General features: G+C 36.6%; 1 protein-coding gene and 1 non-coding gene across 2 annotated transcripts in view; one reads left to right on the forward strand and one right to left on the reverse strand.

Moving 5' to 3' along the window:
* Positions 1-15,302, reverse strand: part of LOC121167136 (E3 UFM1-protein ligase 1) — a 30,647-nt gene extending 15,345 nt beyond the window's left edge. Inside the window, exons 1-11 of the mRNA XM_040996516.1 lie at positions 15,179-15,302; positions 13,972-14,117; positions 12,980-13,008; positions 12,228-12,325; positions 11,195-11,309; positions 9,401-9,531; positions 7,396-7,454; positions 6,324-6,470; positions 5,446-5,621; positions 4,200-4,379; positions 797-917 (exon numbers count right to left, since the gene is read on the reverse strand). Coding sequence (XP_040852450.1) covers positions 797-917; positions 4,200-4,379; positions 5,446-5,621; positions 6,324-6,470; positions 7,396-7,454; positions 9,401-9,531; positions 11,195-11,309; positions 12,228-12,325; positions 12,980-13,008; positions 13,972-14,117; positions 15,179-15,255 — 1,279 coding nt within the window. The 5' untranslated portion in view covers positions 15,256-15,302. The remainder of the gene's footprint in view (positions 1-796; positions 918-4,199; positions 4,380-5,445; positions 5,622-6,323; positions 6,471-7,395; positions 7,455-9,400; positions 9,532-11,194; positions 11,310-12,227; positions 12,326-12,979; positions 13,009-13,971; positions 14,118-15,178) is intronic.
* LOC121167140 lies at positions 74-180 on the forward strand. Its single transcript, XR_005885554.1, has one exon. It is a non-coding gene; the product is annotated as a U6 spliceosomal RNA (small nuclear RNA).
* Positions 15,303-23,583: the final 8,281 nt, after the last annotated feature.

The raw sequence follows: 23,583 nt of genomic DNA on the forward strand, positions 1-23,583 counted from the left end.
CAGGTGCTTGCAAGGTGAGAATTATAGCCATGGAACAATTGCTCCGGCCCTAGATCTCTTTAATATGTATTTAGTGCTTTCTTTGGCAGTACACATATTCAAATTGGAATAATACAGAGAATATTAGCACGGTTCCTAGGAGAGGATGACATGAAAATTTTTAAAATATTTATATTATACAATAAACTTGTTCCTATTATAAAAATTATGGAAAAATATGCTACCTTTAAATGCACCTTTTAAAAAAATTTAAAAATATACCAAGGGTGCTCTGGGTACTACAGATTCAAAAACAAGAAGATTAACAAGGCTCTTAAACAACAGAACACATTGCAGTGACAGAGTATTACAAAAAGCTGATGTCATGCTTTGACAGAACGACTGTGGAAACTATTATGAGGGATTAGGAAGTGACATTTAAAGTTGTCTCTGAATGAAAAGGAGGAACCAATTATACGAAGTTCAGGAAGCAGTATTAAAGGTTTAATGTGAACCTACACTTGGCAAGTTGAAGAATCAAAGAACTGTTGGGGTAAAACATTGAAGGTGACAGGGAAACAGGAGATGGGCCATAATCCTAAAAATATTACAAATATTTATTGCAAAAGAACACAAACTATATATAATCCCCCAATATTTCCAATTTTGTAATTAAAATTTAACTCATTAGCAACAGATTTGGTTGGTATTATCAGTCAAATTAAAGGGTGATAATAAAACAGTCTTTCAAAGAAACTAATAAATGCTAACTTTACTGGAACAAATTCATATTTTAATCTAACTCATAATTTATTACCTGTTGCTTTCCTCCTCCTCTCGTCTTTTTTATCTTTTTTATTTGTATTAACACTTTCTAACACGGAGACTTGTTTCAGATCTTCTTCAGTGATTAAATGTACAGGATTGTTTTTCATTTCCTGAAATAAAACATGCTTTTTTGTTGCTGTTGTTAAATACATACTGCATTTCATTGTTTATACTCATATTCTAACATATCTTAAATATTCCTGCTTAATTTTAATAGGAACTATAAAGCATTGTCATAGTTACTATTTTTTAAAAAGATTTATTTTTACTGGAAAGTGAGAATTAGAGAAAGAGAAGCAGAGATAAAGCTCTTCCATCCACTGGTTCACATTCACCCACGAAGTGTCTGCAACAGCTGGAGCTGAGACAATCTGAAGCCAGGAGCCTGGTTGGAGCTTCTTTTGGGTCTCCCATGTGGGTCCAGGGTCCCGAAGTTTTGGGACATTCTCTATTAGATTCCCAGGCCAAAAACAGAGATTTGAAGGAAGTGGAGCAGCATGCATATGAACAGGTGTCCATACAGGATCCTGGCATGCAAGGTGAGGATTTTAGTCACCAAATTATGGCATTGTGTCCCATAATTACTATTTAAGGCTATTTCTCTTTTCTAAGAACTAGTGATTATGGGCCCGATGCAACAGCCCAGCTAAATCCTCACCTTGTACACGCAGGATCCCATATGGGCACCAGTTCATATCCTGGTTTCTCTATTTCCCTTCCAGCAACCTGCTTGTGGCCTGGGAAAGCAGTAAGAGGATGGCCCACAGCCTTGGAACCCTGCACTCATATGGGAGACTTAAAGGAGGTTACTGGCTTCTGGCTTTGGATCAGCTCATCTCTGGCTGTTGTGGTCACTTGGGAAATGAACCACTGGATGGAACATCTTTTTTGTTTCTCCTCTCTGCATATCTGCCTTTCCAACAAATTATCAAAAAAAGAAAAGAAAAAAAAATCAGTGATTCTTCGTCTTTTACACCTGTCATGACTCTCAAAGTCATGCAGGTATACGTTTATATATTTGAAAGGTGGAGTTGGGCCCGGTGCGGTGGCGCAAGTGGTTAAAGGTCCTCGCCTGGCACGCCCGGGATCCCATATGGGCGCCGGTTCTAATCCCGGCAGCCCCGCTTCCCTTCCAGCTCCCTGCCTGTGGCCTGGGAAAGCAGTCGAGGACGGCCCAAAGCTTTGGGAACCTGCACCCGCGTGGGAGACCCGGAAGAGGCTCCTGGCTTCGGATCGGCATAGTATCGGCCCGTTGCGCTCACTTGGGGAGTGAATCATCGGACGGAAGATCTTCCTCTCTGTCTCTCCTCTCTGTATATCCGCCTTTCCAATGAAAAAATAATAAAAATAAATCTTAAAAAAAAAAAAAAAAGAAAGGTGGAGTTACAGAGAAAGAGATCTTCCATCCACTGCTTCAATCCCCAAGTGGATATTATCACTGGAGTTGGGCTAGTCCTAAACCAGGAGACAAGACAGATGTGGTTCCAAGGGTCTAAAGATTTGGGCCACCCTCTGCTGCTTTGCCAGGCACACAGGCAGGAAGCTGGATTGAAAATAGAGCAACAGGGACATAAATCAGCACCTAGATGAGATGTTGGCACCAAAGATGGCAGCTATATTTGTAACACCAAAACATCAGTCCCTGATGCAGGTATTTAAATCCCAAACTGATATTATTTAAGGAATGGAAACTTGATCAAATAATGGTGTTTAAGAAGTGGACTGGTGGGAGGTCTTCAGGTCACTGGGGATATATGTGGTGAATATAACTGTCACAAAAGAGTTGTTGGAAGAGACCTGAGTTGGGAACAGCCTCTTAATCTGTCTTTCTTCTCACCATGTGCTTCCTTCCTTAGTACACTGCTGTCATTTACCACCTAGCCAAGAGGCCACCTGATCCTGAACTTAATCCGCTCCAACAGTGATAACTTCTCTTCATAAAGTTAGTTGTTTCATTTCTTTGGAGTACTCAAAACCTAGTTAATAAAATATCTATTAATAGCTAATGAAAAAGTCTTATCTGGTACCCAAGCAATTGATTGCTCAACATCAGATGAAATTCTCCTTAGCTGTTATTGGCTGGTCTTAAAACGTCATCCCTTCCACTACCTTTCGAAAGGGAGTACCAAGTAGAGTATCTGGGTACCTGAGGTCATCAGAAAGATAACGAAACTTCCTCACCCCCTACACCACACACAAATATGAAATTATACCCTAAGTCAAATAAATGAAATTTTCTCTGAATTCATTCTCAATAATCTTTGTTTTTTGAAAGTTCATTTTGATAACAATGAATTATTTCCAAGGCCATAAACAGTCTTTATCTCATGGAAAGGTTCTATTTGACTAAAGTACATTTGTCAAATTTTACATTTTGTTTATTGACAAAAGTGCATTTGCTGGTAAAAATGCAATTATTTCCCTTTATCATTCTGTAAAGAGAAATACTTCGAATGTTACCATTTCAAGGTGATACAACCCTCTCACATGAACTATTTTGTGGTTAGAAGGAAGAGTCCATGGAAGGATAGTGATGCTGATATTAAGACCAAAAGATCAAAAATAAAAATAACAACTTATTTACTAACTTATTGCTGATATGTATCAGGCTTTATATTCCTCATTTACTTATATGTGTCCTTTCCAGAGTAGATAGCATCGTCTATTTTTGAAGAAAGCTGGAAGTCTATTTATCCAAAATCATACAGAAGGTGAATATACTAAATCTTGGATTTACTGATATCAAACATGTATTCTTTTTATTCTTCAAACCAGAATAGTTAATACAAGCTATTTACATCTTTAATAAGCCCTTATAAAGATTAACAGTTTAATAAAACACATGGGTTTGTCTTATGCGTTTGATAGCAGGTTTTATAAGGAAATGGCGCTGTATAATTGGTGATTATTAAAGCAGAGCCAGAATGACCTCTATTTCAGAATATTTTGACAGCAGCTGCTCTTAGGAACTAAACAATTTTGACACCTACAAAATTTATTTCCTCAGTAAGTTATTCTGTGTCCCTGAAATAGATGAACTTAACGACACTCAACCTTTAGTAAATACAATGTGTACTGATTCACATAAACACACTGTATATTTATACCCATCAAGATGACACGTTTGCCTGTCTTAGTGTTTTAAAATTGAACCAATGCCCTTAGTAACTATGATTTTAATATATAAAATCAGTTTCCATGTTCTAACAGAAATGAAGAAATGAAAAAACAATTCCAGGAGAGGAAATAAAAAAGGAATGATAAAGAAAATCATGTATGACATAAGGTGTTCATTTTGGATCAAACTGCTCACTTCATATTTCAAAAAACATCAGAAGATTCTAATATGAAAATAATCTGAAGATTAGCAGGTGAAAGGAAATCTGGCATACCTTTTCCGCTTTTTGGTGCATCAGTTCATTGAACAGCTCTGCACAGTCATTTATAAACTTTTCACTAGCTACAATAGTGTCATTAAAGACAACAGCTGATGCCTGTTTGGTGAATGCTCTCATCACCTGTTGAAGCAACATGGCAGCATCTTCAACTGATAAAGAACTGGGTAGCAGAGGCTAGAATAACAAATAAAATAAAGTCAATACAAGTTTTAAATAAAACATAAATCATTTGTTTTATACACAAATATAGAGGATCTCTTAGGGGATCTCTTCAGTATAACGGCCTTTGGATCCACATCTATGCCCCAAATTTCCTAATTTCCTTTTCGATTTCATCAACAATACTGAACTCTGGAATCACAGATCCCGCTGCCTACCATTCATCATCAAGTGTCAAAGAACCTTAAGTCATTCAATTTCTCCAACTTACAAAGTTACTAATAATGCATTAAAAAAGAATTGTCCTAATAACTTTATCTGCAAAATGTATTTCTTCTTCACTCCTTCTTCTACCAAAATTACCATTTTGATCAATGTTCTCTTTCCAAAGTGCTCCTCCTGTGGGCAGAAAGTCTGGCCACCAAATCACCACAAAATAGAATGGTTCATAGGATGCTCTTAATAAAAGTTATTGAATAGCTAAAAAAAACTTAAATCTGGAGTTTTAGAAACATGGATACCCAGAACAGCATTTTCTGCTAAAAAACAAACACAACAAAACAAAAGAAAAAAAAAGTCAGGTCTGAATCATGACTATGAAATAATGGATTGATGTTGATTTTACTTTACTACACTTACCTGTGTGGTATAATAAAGAGATCAACAATGAACACTGATCAGTAAAACAGTATCAGTGTCAAATACATTAGCAGAGATTAGTAGATAAAGGATAAAGAAATGACACACAATACCTAATACCAGTGCAGCTGAAGCAGTATGGGTAAGATAGGGGGAAGCCTTATCAATTTCACTATCAGGATTAACAAAGTGCTCTATTTATTTGTTGGAGATTTACAGAACAAAAGATATTGACAATCCAAACGTAGAAGGTTACTCTCTATTTGAGAAACTGTGATGACATAAAACATAAAATAAATTGTTTATTGAAATAATTATTTCTAGAATGTCTACCTAAAATCAGGATGATCTCGGTGTACCTTAACTACTTAAACAGCAAAGCACTAGTAAAATATAAGTTATCACTGGTTTAAAGAAAATTTAAGAAAAAAAAAAAACTTACTGCAATATCAACCCATGTTCCAGAGCTGATAGCTTCCTCCACTGATGCTTCCACCTGGTCCACAAGTCCTTGGCCGACACAAGCCGCTTTCAAAAACAAGAGCTGTGTAGTCTTGTATCTTTTCTTTATGTAGTTAACAGCATCTGGGATTCCAAGTCTGCACAAGGCATCAAATTCTATAAATATACCACAGATGAATTAGAATTGCTAGCCATTCACACCTCTTAGGAATTGCAAAAAAAAAAAAAAAAGATCCTGTCTCCTGGGTTGGGCCAGCAGAACTCTGGTTACTACGGTTAGTCATCTAAGGTGTGAACCCTGTCTCTCTAATTCTTTGAATAAATAATAAATATTGTTTTTAAGAAGATAATGTGCATTTACCAAAAAGTTTCTGAAGGAATTGTTTTAATTCCTTAAACAAGCAACCATTTTATCCAGATAACAGAACCTTAGAAACAGTATAACTTGGTGTTGAAGTACAAGAAACTAATAAAAATGAACACAGTAATGTCTAACAGCCAGTAAAATATTCCTAAGATTGTAAGTCTGGAAAATCTGGCAATTTTATAAAATATGCTTTCCTTTTTGAATTAAAAGTATTTGGATTTTAAAAGCATCATCTTAATTTGCAATATAGTTAATGGTTGGTATCAACATTTGTTTTTGGCTTTCTGATGTTACAGCTGTTCAGTAACCATGGCATTAAAATCAGGTCTATGAGCCATGGAAACCAACGTGATTATTTTTATACTAAAAGGAAATCAAAATAATCATCTGTTCAACAACAGAGAAATACACATGGATTCCAAGGTTAGACAACATTTTCTCAGAACGTGTTCCAGAAACATATTTTAGCAAAAAAAAAAAAAAGTAGTTACCTAGATAGCCATTCTGTCTGAAAAAGGAATCCACCCAAGCACTCTGTGTCTTGGAGTAGATGTCCGGGACAAACACAGCTTTATCTTGCCTTCCACCAACCACAGTGCCTCGCAAGCGGCCACTATTGACAAGCTCCTCAAGCACAGCTGTAAAAAGAACAAAAACAGGCAAATGCGAGTAAATCACAGTAGGTGAAACCTTAAATAGTACCTTATCACTTAACAGTTTGTTTCTTTCTAATCTCTTAAAAGCCAATGTAATCTTTAAAAAGTATAATTGAAGGGATTTTAGTTTTATATAAAACTCTGGCATTCATCAGAATTTTTAGGTTACAAATTCAGAGAAACCAAAAGTGTTGAATCTGTTGAAGATTTATTATTTTTATTGGAAAGGTGGATTATACATAATTTTAATATAGATTGCAATAAGTTTAATTTTAAATGTCTTAAAATTTAAAGTTCATATTTGGAAAGGTAGTAACAGTTAATTTTTCTTTCCACATTTAAATTTATTTCCCATTCATTTTAGATCTATTTTTGCACTAATGTCAATCAAAATATTAAATTACTGCTTTAAAAAATTATTTTAGTAAAGCATTAAATCAAAGTTGCAAAATCCCAAACATACACAGACACAAAGGACACAGTTCTTTAATAGATATGATATTTCATTATTTTAATATTAACAATAAATTTATATTGCTATAAACTATAACAACTTTGTTAGACTAGTTTCATTTTAGAAAATGTAATATAAAAGTATAAGAAACAAATTATAAATAAAAATTGCTCCAACAATTTAAAATCCCTATCTATATTAATATATATATAATTTCTCTCTATATATCAATAACTATACATTTTAATTTACACATATTTAAGCACATGTTCATTTCTGAAAGTAAATAATAATAAAACAGGTATAATGGTGCACATATGAAAACTATAAATGTGTCAGAATAAATTTTAAAATTAGGAGGAAACCACATTAAAATAAATGAGTTTTATAATCACACTATTTCGAAAGTAATTGAAGTATATATATATATATATATATCTGAGCTAAACTCACAGTAAAGAAGTTGCTCTTGAAATCCATATTTTGAAATTAAAGAATTCACTGCTGTAGGTCTTCATTGGAAGAAGAAAAAAATACTTTAATTAATTCAAGGCAGTTGTATTAATTACACAATAATTGGGATAAGAATTTATAAAAAAGACAATTATTTTTTAAAATTGGAGTCAAAACATACACCAACTTTTAAATCCTTATCAGAATTATCCTATTGAAAGATCAAAGAAATAGCCTTCCAATCCATAATTAATTACATCCCTACTCCATTAAATTTTCATTTCCGGTTTCTCTGGTGCTTGGCTACCAGCTTTGGCTTTCAGTGTACATCTTTCTTCACTCTGAGCTCTTCTCACTGGGATATTCAAGTGAATGTTATTTATGATTTCATTTTTAAAGAAAAATCAGCTCATAAGTGTACTGAAAAGAGCTCAGAATATACTTTTAGACTAGGGTGAACGGGAGAGATCAATTTAAAACGCTCTTTATTGTTTATCAAAAATTTTTAGTTATAACTGTACATTTTAAAAATCTTTATTTTTATTAGAAAGTCAGATATACAGAGAGGAATATCTTCTGTCCAATGAATGACTCCCTAAATGGCTGCAATGGACAGAGCTGAGCCGATCCAAAGCCAGAATCAAGGAGCTTCCTCTGGGTCTCCCATGCGGGTGGAGGGTCCTATGGCTTTGGGCCATTCTCAACTGCTTTCTAGGCCAGAGAGCTTGATGGGAAGCGGGGCTCCTGGGGTTAGAACTGGTGCCCATATGGAATCCTGGTGCATGTAAAGCAAAGATTTTAGCTACTAGGTTATTGTGCTGGACCCTGTACATTTTTTAATATGCTATGATATGGTATAATTTGTGTACCATAAAATATATACTTCTGCGCCCAGCATAGTAGCCTAGTGGCTAAAATCCTTGTCTTGCATGTACCTAGGATCCCATAATGCAACTGTTTGTGTCCCAGCTGCTCCACTTCTCATCCAGCTCCCTGCTTGTGGCCTGGGAATACAGTAGAGGTTGGCTCAATTCTTTGGGACCCTGCAACTATATGGGAGACCATGAAGAAGCTCCTGGCTTTGGATCAGCTCAGCTCTGGCCAATGCGGCTGCTTGGTGTATGAACCAGCAGATGCCAGATCTCTCTCTGCATTTCCTTCTCTGTAAATATGCCTTTACAATAACATAAATAAATAATTCTTAAAAATATATACATATGTATACACACACACACACACACACACTTCTGTAGTATATAGTAAAATATGTAACAGAACTACAATTCAACTCTTCGGACTTTCAATTAGATTTTTTTCCTCATGATTCCTGGGTGAGTTCAATACACTAATGCAGCAGAAGTAACTGTGAATTGCAGAAGTACATCTGTAATATGATGGTGGTAAGTACAGTGAGGGTAAGAGCAGACAGGTTGCCAGAGCACTGGTCACTCTGTAGGACTTCATAATTCCACTTCAATTTCACAGAAACTCCACTTCCATTTAACAAACCATAGCCCTGAATCAGTTTTTGTTAAAAGATTTATCTGCTGAAGGGGAAAAAAGCCAATCATAATAAACACACACACACACACACACACACACACACACAAAGGGCCAGCATTTTCTGATGCTTATATCCCATATCAAACTGCCAGTTTGATGAGTCTCAGCTGCTTTGTTTTTACTTTAGCTTCTTTTTTTTTTCCAATCATTTTTTTTTTTACTTTAGCTTCTTAATGTATTTGGGAAGGCAACAGAAGATGAACCCATGCACTTGGGCACCTGCCACCCAAGTGGAGAACAGGATGGAGTTTCTGGATCCTGACTTTAGTTGGGTCCAGATCTGGCTGTTGGCAGCCACTTTGGGAGTGAACCAAGAGATGGAAGATAGCTCTTTGTGTACCTTTCTTCATCTATCTCTCTCTCTCGATGCCCTCTCAAATAAATAAATCTTTCAAAAAGAAAAAAGACATGTACAAAGATGTATACTTTAAAATGTGTTTACCGGGTAACAGCACTGAAAAGTCCACGGATGCGAGCTTTATGTCGAGCTACAAAAGCTTCTGTAAAAATTACTCCTCTGTTGTCAAGATCAATATGTCCATTGATAATTCTACCAATTCTCTGAGTGAGTGCCTTAGAATAAAAATATAAATATCTATTAGTCTGAAAGAATAAAATGACCTACATGCCTTTTTATACTCATTTTCAATTCATGTCCTATGCTGATGTATCGATTATGTGACTGGGAAATTTCAACAAGCCCAAATTATAAAATCTAAATGAAAATGGACAATTCAGGACACTTCAATATCTCATGGCAAAGCCAATGACCAATCATTATATTAGCCATTGTTAATTAAGTCCATAGCTAATGTAAATAAATTAACTATTTTCCTAGATATATCTTCCATGTTATAGACAGCTAAGAAATACACGCGAGCTTTAGAGAACACTCCACCAGGAGCTTCTAGTATTGACACAGAGAAATGTTATTCCAAGATTTTGAAATCTATTAAACTAGAAGGCCTGAAATCTCTCCTCTTTGATGCAAATGTTAACAGATGATCTAAAATCACAGATGATCTGTTTTTATGACAATCTGCTTTCAAAGTCAACACTCTTTCTGTATGTGTATACCAGGACTGGTCAATGAGAAATCAGGGGTGGAAGTTTCACATCTCAAGCTAAATTAAATTTGCTCAGCACAGCTTGACCAACACTTTCATGATATATATATATATATATATTTAAAAAATGGTTTTCAAACAACTTGAACTTTAGAAGAATGCATAAGATATTTACAAAAATTAGAGCTAAAGCTAATATAAATTATTGTGAAAAACTTATACCTATAAAGAAATTCAATTTATAAATCTCAGATTATCAATAACAAAATAAACTATAATACAGTGCAATAAGTTGTGTGAATGTGGGCTCCTCTTTCTTCTTCAAAATATCTTACCATATGCACAGGCTATCATTGACCAGAATAATTGAAACCATTAAAAAGTGAAATCACAGATAAGAGGAGGGCTATTGCAAACATTATTATTTTATAGATATATAAGTTAAACCACAGAAAGATGAGATAATTTTCCTAATATCAAATAAGAATGGCCAAAGATAAGATTCACACATTTATATCAAAGCCTGAATACTTTCCACTGTTCCAAGAGCACTTCTATGATTCTAAAATGTCAAAATCCTTAAAAGGAAAAGCTTCTTATTTTCATGTGACACGGTTATTTCAAATTAAAGTATTTGAGTATTAACACAAATATGTAAAGAGTATGTGAGATTTCTGTAATACTGACAGTTCAGAGGAACAAAAGATGGTGGTGTTGATATTTTGAGAAGAAAATCCTTTTGAGAAACAGATCTTATTAAAGATGGTTAACAGCATCCTTGACTTTTACTAGAAATTCGTACCCCTTTCTAGATTATAATCTTCATTATTTATTTCTGAAACTGTAACTAGAATCTAGCATTCCCCTTTAAAATTTCTGTACAGTTAATATCAGAAGCATTAAATGCCCCATGCATTTATGGCTTTAATCTATTTACTATTTTCAGAGTATTCCTTAGTTTGGGATCATTGTATTATGATCGTTTTTAAATAAACTCCCCAGAGTCATAAACATAGAAAGCCCCCAAAATGTAGTGTTACAATTTATATTAAGTCAAATCTCTGCAGTAGGAAATTCACTGATGAGTTAGAACATCTGTTCCCAGTCCCCCCTAATTTTTTTTGACATTCCTTTTTTAAAAAGACATGTCACAGTATTTTCAAAATTACCTGTGTTAGAAAATTTCCAGGAAGATCATAAGTCTTACACAATTCTGATATCGTTACCTGACCGCTTTCTTGCAACTTATCATTTACCTCCTCTGCTAAATGATCCAAATAGTTCCTAACAGTGGGGAAAAAAAAAGATAGAAAAATCCAATTAGGAATAATGATTTTTTCCTCTATCCCTCTATTTTTTATATTTAATTTCTTAAGAAAATATGCCCCAAAAGTAGCAAATGTAAAACATGCATGCAAACACCAATATTCTATAAACTTTTTGGTTGAAATAACTGAATGAAAAGTTAGTCACATTATAATTTTTTAATGAGTAGAAATTTTGTAGTCATTTTTATTAATATTTTCCCCAATAAGCTTGCTTTCAGAGTTAAGATCACATAAGAAAGACTATAAAAGTTGGGACAGATGTGTGGTATAGCAGGTTACGTCACTACCTTGGATACTTTCACTGACCACCAGACTTCCTGCTTCTGGCTTCCACTCTGGATGTTTGGGACCTTTTGAGGAGTAAGCCAGAGGATGGCAAATTGGTGTTGCTCTCTTTGTCCCTGTCTCTCTCTCCCCACCCAGTCTGTCAATCTGCCTTTCAAACAAATAACGAATAAATCTTTTAAAAGTTTATGTTTTGTACTGCCTTAAGAAAACAGAAAATTACCTAAAATGACCCTTATAAATGCCAGCATTACAAGAATTCTACAGGAAATGAAATGACTAACTAGCTACAAGGCCTATTAAATACTACGGAAGGGGGAAAAAGGCAGCAAGGAGGTGCTGTAAATATTTTAAAACCACAGCTTGCCAGGTCAGCATCCTATAGGGATATGGTTCATGTTCAGCTTCTCTTCCAATCCAGTTTCCTGCTAATATGCCTGGGAAAAGCAGTAGGGAATGGCCCAAGTAGTTAGTCCCCTGCTATTCACATGGGAGACCTGGTTACAGCTGCTATGGCCAGAATCTGTGGTTAGAGATCTGGGGATTGAACCAGACGATGGAAGATCTCTTATTATTGTTTTTTACTTACTCATCTATTAGTTGTCCCAGTACTAGTTGAACATGCTTTTCTGATTTAATAATATCGCCAATTCTATTTTCAATATGAGTCAGGTCCACATTAATTACCTGAAAAATGACACAAATTACATTAGTGGTAGGGTTTTATTTTTCTTAGATCCCACATTAAACATATACAACTATAGTTTTGTAAAAGATTATTTGTTCTTAGATGAACAATTGACCTGAAATAATGCAAAAAGCCTCAAAGCCTCAAATAAGGCTTAGTTTTAATTTTGTAGAAATTATTTTCATTTAAGAAAATGTTTATTAAGCCATGAAATATTTTTTTCATCTAACAGACATCATTTCACACAAGATTTGCCAGGTTCTTATATTTTAGTGTTCTTTGGTTATGATATGTTGTGCACTTATGCATTTTTACACATCCTCTTTTTATTTTTTATTACTTTTACATATTAAATACATGTAAATATGAAACACTAATGATTTTTCTCTCAAAAGTTAGATAAAATGCTAACTATAACTCTATTTGGTAAGGTAAATAATTAAGGAAGTAATCTGAGAAAGAAGTATTAAATCAGTTCTATACATTAGAGCTTATTTACTTGATCCAATATACCAGCAAGGGTTACATAATCACTTCTTCACTAACAGTATACAAAATATGCTGCTGGTATCAATGGATACTTTTTAACTATCAAATTCATAGTATCAAAAATTGAGAAAACAAAGCAAAAATTTTATAAATTTAATATTTACCTGTTGTAGGTCAACAATGTTTACTCGGCCTTTAAAGAAATGAAAATGATTTGTTTTTAATTATGTGTATCCATACATCAAACAAAAACCACAAATTCAGATATGGATAACTGAAATCCATCTACAATAGCCAGGGAGTCTCAAGGATGAACATGTTCACATATGAAAAATAAGTAGGTCTGTATGACTAAATCAGCTGCAATAATTTATTTTCAAAGCTATTTTTATCATCTCAGGCGAATTATGTATAACTGATGCACAATCTAGTTAGATCTACAAAAGGTATCTGATTCTTTTCATAACTCCAAATGTACTGACCATGACCAGAGATTCAACTAAAGTAAGATAGTCTTTTTTCACTTATTTGAAATTGAGAGGTAAGTTTCTACCTGCCAATAAGAAGCAATCTGTTAAGTTTTCCAAATCAAAGCTCATATTTTATTAGCACTATGCAGAAAGATTAAGACCCACCAAAACTATATTCACATGATATCTAATTAAAAATCTGTGTCCAAAGCTTGTTCAAATCTTTTAAAGACAATTTTTGTGTGCTCAAAATAGCATTTTGTATGACAGATACTAAACCATGTTACACTGAGTTGCTTAGCTTATAAATACAGAAAATGTCTTTTTAAAGAAAGCATGATAGTCTTGATTTTTAGTGACTATATCAGCTTTACAAGTCTCTATCATTCTTGCAATTATCGCTTGATAACAGGCAATTTGTACCCACTGAGTTATGAAACAGAAGTTGTTGAAAAAAATGGTCATTTAATTTACATACAGTGCAAATAACGCAAAATCATAGAAAGGTACTATTTTGTAAAGTGGTAACATATGAATTAATTTTAATTATATGAGCATACTTGCATGAATCTAGAAAAATGTTAATAACTGAGAAAGGAGTTTTAGAAATAACTTATTATTTAATCATGCTTTCAATGTATCTTTCCCTTCCTAACATCTAGAAGAAAACACTACGGAATACTTACCACCCCGAACATGGAGCTCATCTTTCATTTCCTTGCTAATTTGGGCTGGAGTAATATATTCCTTTCCATCAAGTGTGTGAACTACTTCTAACTGTTTCTGAGCAATCAATTTATTCACAATCTCAATGCAGTTCCGCTCTGACAACCTGAGGGAAAGAAAAGTTACACTTTAGCATCGCCTTTAATACACTGGTGCCTATTAAAATTAGCACAATGTATAATAACTGGTTTTACAAAAAAATCTGGGAAAAGAGGCTCTGTCTTGTGAATTTTAAGATCTGTGCCTTCATTAGCATAGTGATTCTGACTTCATAATATGAAATTTCTCCAATAAGCAGGATGACATACACGTAAAGCATTTACTTGAGTAGTATTTATCATTTTACAAGAGTTCAAGTCTGCGCTCTTCTAGACCTGCTTCCTATCTTCAAATCTGAATAAAAAATTCAGAAACTATAATTTAGGTAGAAAAAAAACCAATTCTGCCCTAATTTAATTTTCAACTTAACCAGCATTTTCTTCAAGCATGTAATGGCCTCACATGGTCTACAGGTAGAATGGCGATCTGGCTCAGTAAGTTCTAAGTGCCACTTTTATTCACGCATTTACTGTGACCTAGTTTTTTAACTTTTAGATGGATTTCAGTAATACAGGATTCAGGTCCAGAAGCAACAAACACCACAGGTAAAAAACAAACAACCAACAAATAATAAGAACCTCTAGGTTCTGTAATCTCAAGCAGCAGAGGCCTGGTCCTCAGGGCACATCCCACAGCAATGGGCTTGTCAGGAATGTCAGCCTCAGAAACCTGTAAAGTGACAGATGGTGCCAGGAGTCTGTCCTGTTTATCTGCTGCCCGAACCCCTTCTCAACCTACCCCAGCCCCAACGTGAAAGGGTCAACACACTATTTGCGAAGTAGTGTATTCGGGGGTTCGTGTGTGTAAAGCTCATTCTGGGTTAAGGGTGTCACGGGTGCCAGGGTGACGCGGGGGACCCCGCGGACTGCCGGGCCTTGGACACGGCGCGGTCCCCGGCAGGCGCCTTCGCGAACCGAGGCTTCCCGCCGAGACCCGGACGCGGAACTGCGGTCCAGGCTGGTGGGCGAAGGACCGAGACGGCAGCAGAGACCGCGGCCCGGGCCAAGATCCGAGGTCCCCGACCCACGCGTGTCCGTCAGCTGCCTAGTACGAGAAAGGGTCGGGCACCTCTGTGTGGCCTCGGCGAACTGCGCGCGCTGGAAGTCAGCCGCCAAGCGCCGGATCTCCTCCCAGGCGTCCGCCATCACAGCCGGACTCGTCCAGACGCAGACCGGGAGCGGACACGTCAGCCCAGCGGCGGCGGCGGCGGGCGAGGCGGCGAGACGGGACGGGCCGCGCAGAGGGACAAGAGACTCCGCCCCCGAGGCCACAAACGAAACGCGTGCGCGCTGCGCGGGAGGGCGAGCGGCGGTCCCGCCCACCGCACCTCAGGCGCGCGTCCGGCGAATGCGGCAGCCTGAGGCGGCGGGGCGGCGTGAGGGGTGTGGGGGTGTCGGAGGCGGCCAGAGGCGGCGTGAGGGGGTCAGGGGCGGCCAGAGGCGGCGTGAGGGGGTCAGGGGCGGCCTGAGGCGGCCGGGCCGAGGGCGAGCGCCGGTTCGCTCAGGGGAGGCAGACACCTCGCGGCAGGCAGCGGGCCCCGGGGCTCTAAGTTGCCCAATTGTTTTTCACCTCTCCCGTGTTGGGGTGATTTCTGGTGTTTTCAGCGAATTGATGAATTAGCTACTTTTCCTCGTCTTCCGTCCGCCACATGCTTAGTGGGGATGGGACAGGAAGAAGCTGTGCCCACGTCCGTGGTGAGCATGTCCTCTGGCGGAGGGAACACTGCCCCATTGCCTCAGGTACGCTGCTGAAGGTAAACTGGGCGCTTTTGCGCCGGAGTAGACGTGCATTACACAGACCTGTGGAGTTGTTTCCTATCTGTTCTGAAGCCCTGTCACTTTTCTCTTTCAGGAAAGATTTGCTCTATCCAATAGTGAAGTAATATAACTTTAAGAAAGGAGCATGGCCACCAACAAAACAGGGGGAGCGACAGGGATTGTGCTAAGTTTTTTTAATCACTTTTAAATTATAAATCCTTATTATAGAGTTGGAAAAGGGAAATTATTTCCAGTCCTTTCCTACGTAAGTAAGTGATTCTCGGGGACGAAAGCTAGTGCCATGAATAAACTTATTTTTATTTTTAAATTTCCCAGCTTTACTTATAATACAGAGGACCCAGTCATTGCAGATTGTCAGCAAATACAGCCACCAAGGGACCACATTAGGGTGCAGCGGATTAAGTCATTGCTTCCTGCCATGTGGGCATCTATTGCATACCAGTGTTAGTGTCCAGTTTGATTTCCCATCCAGCTTCCTGTTAGTGCACCTGGGAAGGTAGCAGAAATGGCCCGTGTATTCAGGCACCTGCCACCCTTGTGGGAGACCAGTATGGGGTTCCTGAATCATAGATTCAGTCTGGCCCAGTTGTGTCTATTGCAACTCTTTGGGGAGTGAACCAGCATTTGGAAGATCGCTGTCTACCTTTCAGATGAAAAATGAGTAGGGCTTAGATAAATAAATAGTGCAGCAGAACAATGTCTGATGGTGAACCAAGAGGTGGAACACTACACATCAACAGTAGGTACTGAGACTCCAAGAGCATCACAGTGTTCTCTATGAAGATGTCATAGAGTGCAGTATGGGATTAAGCATTCATATCCTCACCTTAGTAAACAATAAATGTAATGAAGTAGACTAAAAATACAGTAAAGCAAGCAAGCATTGCAGCCTCTAGGGGGAGTAAAAGGTACTATGTGGCCACTTGGAATCCAAACTTGTTGCTTACCATGTAAAACTCACCATCACCCCACAGCCTGATTTTCAGTGGTATCCTCACCCATGGATGAAATGGTTTGCCATGTCCTAGACATACTAACCCCTCTCAGAAAGTCTTGTCTTTTCTGGAATGCATGTCATGAATAGTCTCTGAATTCCTAAGATGTGTTCCTGAGAGGTCTTCAATGGTCAGCATAAATAAAAGTACACAGTACTGTTAGCATGACACCTGCCACGTAGTACCTTGTATAGTCCACAAGTGTTTGTTATGTGAAAATGTCATCAAATGCATTGGTGCAGCATTATGCTTTGGTGTAACAACACCATGCTGATGTTATTAGCATGTGGATTTATCCCTAGAAAAATATTATAGGAACAATTCATAGTTATGGTTTTCTAGGGGCTAGCTTGTTCTAATATAGTAGTTACTAGGATTTTCCCAAGATATCTAAGCTAATTAAAATAAAATAGGAAGCTTAATCATTTGGACAATATGTATTTTTTGGGAAAAGATTTGTGTTTGTGAATGATACAGATACAGAGAGAAAGAAAAGGAGAAACATAGAGGTCTTTCATTCATTTTTCACTCCCAAATTGGCTACAGTAATCAGAGACAAGATAGGCCCAAAGCAGGATCTGGCAGTTTCTTCTGGCTCTTCCTTGTGGGTATAGATGTGCTTCTTGCTTTCCCAGGAGAATTAACAGGGAGCAGGATTGGAAATGAGGTAGCCAACTTTAATTAGTGCAGATCTTGGATGCCAGCTCTGTAGGTAGCAGTTTAATGTGCTCTGCCACAATGTCAGGTCCCACAAGTAGAGTTTCAAATGCTGTGTAGTCCTATGTGGCTTGTGGGTGTTGCACAGATGGACATTTCCATCTTCATAGAAAGTTTTATTGTACAGCTGTGGTCTATACTTTTGATAAGGATGAACATTTGTTCATATACTGAGATTATGTATTTTAAATCAGCTAATTTTGAAAGTTGCATAATAGAACTTCACATTTACTAATTGTCAGCAAGGAATAAACATTTGAATATTGCTATTTCATTTAACCAGATCTGATACAAAAAAGGAGGACTTTAAACAAAACACTTTATAGCTAGGGTCATGATAAGGAGTGATCTTTGTGTAGACTTGGGAAATGAAGCTTCCATTTCTAGTAGCTATCATTTTATTTAGAAATTTAACTTGAACTTTTATATAAAGGTGATGTAGGAAAGAATGATGGTATAGGAGTCCATCATCAAACTAATTTTTTGAAAGATTTATTTGAAAGGTAGATTTTACAGAAAAAGGAGAGATGAATGAGGTCTTCCAGCCACAGGTTTACTCCTCAAATGGCCCTTACAGCCAGAGCTGAGCTGATCTAAAGCTGGGAACCAGAGGCTTCTTCCAGTCTTCCCACCTGAGAGCAGGACCCCAAGCACTTGGGCCATCTTAACGATGCCTTCTCAAGGCGTACACTTAGAACTGGATCAGAAATGGAGTAACTGGGGTTAGTGCCCATGTGGAATGTTGGTGCCACAGGGCAGAGGATTAGTCTGATATGCCACTGTACCAGCCCCTCTAAGACTAATTTTTAAAGTGTGGTTTGATGATTTCATTAATAATATATTATCAAATGTGATCTTGTAAAGTTCCTCCAAGTTAAAACTTTTTAAGCAATAATGTTTGAAGTACTTTCCCCATCTTAAGTAAAAACCAAAAAAACACAAAGCTAAACAATTGCAAGTATATATAATATCAATTATGTTACTGACATTATCCTAATTGTAACTAAGGAGTTAAACATTACCTTATCTCACTCCAACTTTCATATTACTGGGAGAAGTTTACAGATAGCACATGTATCTTCAGAATCTATTGATTCATGGGTAGGAGGGTGGGAGAGGCCATAGAAAAAGATTAAAGTAATTGAAAAAGCAAGAAAGTATAGGGGAGAATAGTTAACAATATCTCCCTGCAGTCAAGGACAGTGAAAGTAAATGCAGAACCATTGTCTACGATAGAAAAGAGCTTATGACTTAGCATCATTTTTACCCTGCCATTATTGTAATAGAAGTCAGATTGTAGGAATACAAAGGTGTATGAATCAGGGTCTCCAGAGGGAAGCACAGGCAGCAAGCCTGGGTAAAAGGAGTGGAGAGCAGGTGGAAATTGAGATCCTCTCTTGCGATTATGGAGAATGAAGAGTCATTCAGCAAGTCATCTGTAAGTTGGGAGAACTTATATATCATTCAGTCCAAGTTTAAAGACCTAAGAGTGCTGGTAATTGAAGACAGGAGGAGTTGGATGTTTCCACATTGTCTTCACAAGCAATGCTTGAGGGATTGACTGATACCCCACCATGAATAGTTTGGGCATGTTTACAAAGTCTGTAGGTTCAAATGCTGTTGGGAACTCCTTCAGATGTACTCAGAAATTATGTTTTACCTGCTGTTTTGTCATCCATTAGATCATACTGACACATAAAATTGACCATTGCTAAAGGAGTACCTTGCAATTAACCAATAATGGGCGCTTAACAAAGATAGACGTTAAGTTGGGAGAAGGTAAATCGATGAAAAAATAAATTATGGTAGTATGGAAGAGTAAGACAAGACTTCAGAGATCATAGAATTGTAGAAGCATAGGCCAGAAAAGGCTCTTCAAATCACTCACACTCCCTGATACAGGAATTTTTTTTTCTGCTAAGTCTCTGGGAGATAGTTTAGGTTTTGCTTGCACCCTTAAAGTGATAAAGTGTTCCTTTCTTTGCGTGGTAGACATGTCTGAATTTTGAGAGATCTAACAGAAATCTTGGCTTTGCACTGAAGGAAGATCTAATAACCTGTAGCTTGTATAGACTTTCCTTAGGTGATACAAAGAATGACTATAATACATCTTTTATTTTTTTAATGACAACTCTCCAAATATTTCAATTATTCCCATCCCTAATTGTTTCATTTTCTGGATTAAACCTTCTCTAAATTATTTCCTGACTAGATTGCCAGGTCTCTTAATTCCTGACTATCTAATGAGGACAGAGTTGTTGAAGTTTAATTTGCTAATGTCACTTTTAGAAAATAATGTCCTGAAGTATTTTACACATTGTCTAACTAAAGCAGATTAATTTTGCTCTATATTTTACCTCAGTTAATTAGATTTGGTTTAAATTGAGTCTGTTACAAACTATATCTGGCTTGTGTTTATCTAAATTGTCATCAAACAAGTGTGAGTGTATCTGTACCTGAGCAAATCAATATTTGATACATTTCACTTTGTTAGCTTTGAACCTTTCATTCATTCATTCATTTAATGAGTAGTTTTAGGTGTGCTGTCTGGACTTTTTGTGCTATAATCTGTAAGTACCAGAAAGAATTAGTTGTTCTAATCCTTGAGATTATAAAAAGTAAGCTTGGTAGTCAGCATTTTTATTTCTGCCATTACCCTGATATCTGTGTATTGAATACATTTGATTATTCTCTTGTTTAAATTCACAGTGAGATTTATCTCAAGAAAATCAAAGATGCATTCCAATGATAACTTAATGACCTTGATTTTTTAGCATCTTAGATTTTACAGAGTTTGGGCTGAAAGTATACTGTTATTCATTCATTTTCTAGAAAAGAGTTAATACATTACTTTGAGAATGATAGTCTTAAATTCTGTATTTCTTTTTGTTCAAAGATAAGATCATAGAATGGCACCTTATATATGGAAAATAATATTCAAAGTTAGCAGTCCTGCAAGGAGTAGAATTTTCAAGACTTACTCGTAAGATCTCGTACTGGTTCCCAATAATTACTAATTTTCCTTATATAAATCCTAGAAAAACATGTGCTTATATTATTTGTTTCACAGTAATTCCACTATCTTATATTTTAATTCTCACTCCAAAGCAACATTTGGAAATTTCTTTTGAAGTTTTTACTTTAGGGGGAACAAAGCTCATTGTGATCTTTGGTCTTAATTAGAATAAAGCAACAAATATTTTATCATTTGTACATAGTTTTTGTGGTCTGAGCTGTAGAATCAAATGCATGTAAATTCTTTGTAAACTATAAATTCCCTCTATTCTTGCCCTACTTATTTTTCCATTAGTGTTACTTGTGATCACATTGCCATTATCTAAGAGAGACAGTTATTTGGAAATTGTGCTTCAAATGTTTTTCCCCAAACTACTAAGTATCCTTTGTTTCCAAGGAAACAAATTCTGTATATTAGTGCATACTTTTTGTTGTTCTTTTGCATTGTTGTATTTAGAGGTAGGCTCATTAGTCCAGGCATCACTTGTTTTGCTATGCATATACCCTCATGGTGTATTGCCCAGAGAGAACAACAAAAAGGCAAGTCTTCAGAGGAATGTTAATTATTGTCAGTATTGAATCTCATTCTCAGAAGAGTTGAACATTTATAATGAAATATCTTTTATAAGAATATATTGGCAAATATTGTCACTGCCAGGGCAGAGGTGTATCACTGAAGAATAGTTAATACTGAAACATATCCTAAATAAATATAAACATATATAGATTGTGCTCCTACTAAAGAGGGCACACCCCTGCCGGGCTCAAATCTGTATTAAAAACTTATTTCCTTTGTCTCTTACTCCTCCTTCTTCTCTTTTGCCTTCTTACCATTTTTTCCCTGTTGCTCTGCCATTGTATTTTCTATTTTCCTTTTCTTCTTCCATGCATTAATTAAGTATACCAACAAGATGATATGTTGAAAGGAAATTGAGTTACGGCATCTGTAGCAGATGCCACAGTAAAGCAACCACATTCACAACATCTGAAAGTTGTAATGATCCACAGCTGTCATTTCTAAAAGTTAGCTGTCTAGAGCCAGATTGTAGCATAGTGCTTTAAGACATTAATTGTAAACCCAACATCCCTTATCAGAGTGTCAGTTGGAGTCTGGCTGTTTCATTTCTGATACAGCTCCCTGCTAAGGAATATGGGAAAACAGTGAGTATTGGTTCAAATATTTGAGTTCCTGTTGCCTATTTGGGAGATCCAGATGGAGTTCCTGGCTCCTGGCATTGTTCTATCCAGACCTCGCTGCCGTGATCATTTGGGGAGTGAATCAGCAGATGGAAGGCCTCTGTGCCTTTTTGATGCTCTGTCATTCTGCCTTTTGAATAAATGAATAAATACATAAAAAGCAGATTCTTCATCGTACATTCCATTCTGTGAAGATTGTTTCTGAAAGCAACTTTTAGCCAAGTTCCTAAAAGTGACAAAACAAGAGTTGTTAACAACCATCCTGGTTAATAGGAAGGGTGAATATCTTTTGGTATATACACTGGCTATGTTATTACAAATTTACAATTCAATTCATGTGCTCTGATGTAATTGTTTTTTTTTGAATCACAAAATGTATGCATATATTTTAAGCTGATTGAGTTTATGAGGAAAATAAGTGTTAATGCCTGTTGATTTAAGTAATTACATTCAGGTATAATTTTACATGGATTAGAAATGCATTGTCTTGCTCTACAGCTGATTGATCATAGCATCTCCAGTTGATTTTACAGGGTCAGCAAATACGTAGCATATAAGTTCAAACTCTTCCTTCTAGTACTGAGTGTATACTACTAATCAATTATGACATTTGTCTTGCTAAGCCAAAAAACAGCATCAGAATCCTTCTCAAGCAATGTTTCAGGCAGCTGCTGACAATATATCAGATTTGGCACTTGCTGTGAAATATAGTTGCCATTCCAGTGAGAGGCCATAACTCTGAGAAAGAGTCTCCTGTAAACAGACTGCTGGGCACTGGCATCTGAAATAGAAGGGTCACTGATGGGGCATGTCCAGAATTTCTCTCTGATCGGGGAAATCTTCAGTAAAATCCGATGGAGAGGTCTTAATTTCTATGGTGAGAGAAATTGAGAAATAATAATTCTGGTTTAGATTTGAGATAAATACAAAAGAGAAATAAAAAAGGACATACTTTGGGACTGTGTCCATCTGTCCATAGATTATTTATGTGGCTAAAATTCACTCACTTTTTTCGTGTTTCAAGGTGGTATCTAATTGTGATGCAATGAATATTACCTATGGTTAATGATCTAATAGAGAAATGAAAGAGAAAGTTAATTTTTACTAGAAAATTGAAGAAGAACCCCTCCTTTTTACCCAGGGTTTCTAATTTTTTTTGTCTCAAAAAATATAATCTTACATGTTTTGTGGACTCGAAGAGTTTTTGATTATATGGGCTATATACATCAATAGTATCATGTTCAAAAATACAACTGAAAATGGCTATGGAAAATTATAACACATGCCTATTAATATAAATACATTATTTTTGTGAAGATTGTGTAGAATAAAAAATTTAGTGGTAAGAATGGGAGTAGTTTTATGACCATCTGGGGAGCAAACCAGTGGAAGGAACCTTTACCTCTCCTCTTTTTTTAATCTCTCTTCCCTCTTTATCACTTCCCATTTAAATAAATGAAATGTCCATAACAATCAAGACTAGGCTGGACTGAAGTCAGGAGCCCAGAATATCTGAATCTTCCACGTGAGTGGCAGGCACCCAATATTTGAGCCATCATCTGCCGCCTCCCAGGGATCAGCAGGAGGATGGATTGAAAGCAGAGGCAGGACTAGATTGCAGGTACTCCTCTCCTACCCAGACACTGTGATGTGGGATTAGGGCATCTCAAGCTATGCTTACCCTGCTGCATTATTAACACTCACCTTGAGAACTGTTGCTTTAATGTTCTATGATAATATTTGGTGAGTTAAAATAAGATAAATACAGTTC

Source organism: Ochotona curzoniae, unplaced genomic scaffold (assembly GCF_017591425.1).
Source record: "Ochotona curzoniae isolate NIBS_2020 unplaced genomic scaffold, NIBS_Ocur_1.0 patch337, whole genome shotgun sequence".
NCBI lineage: Eukaryota > Metazoa > Chordata > Mammalia > Lagomorpha > Ochotonidae > Ochotona > Ochotona curzoniae.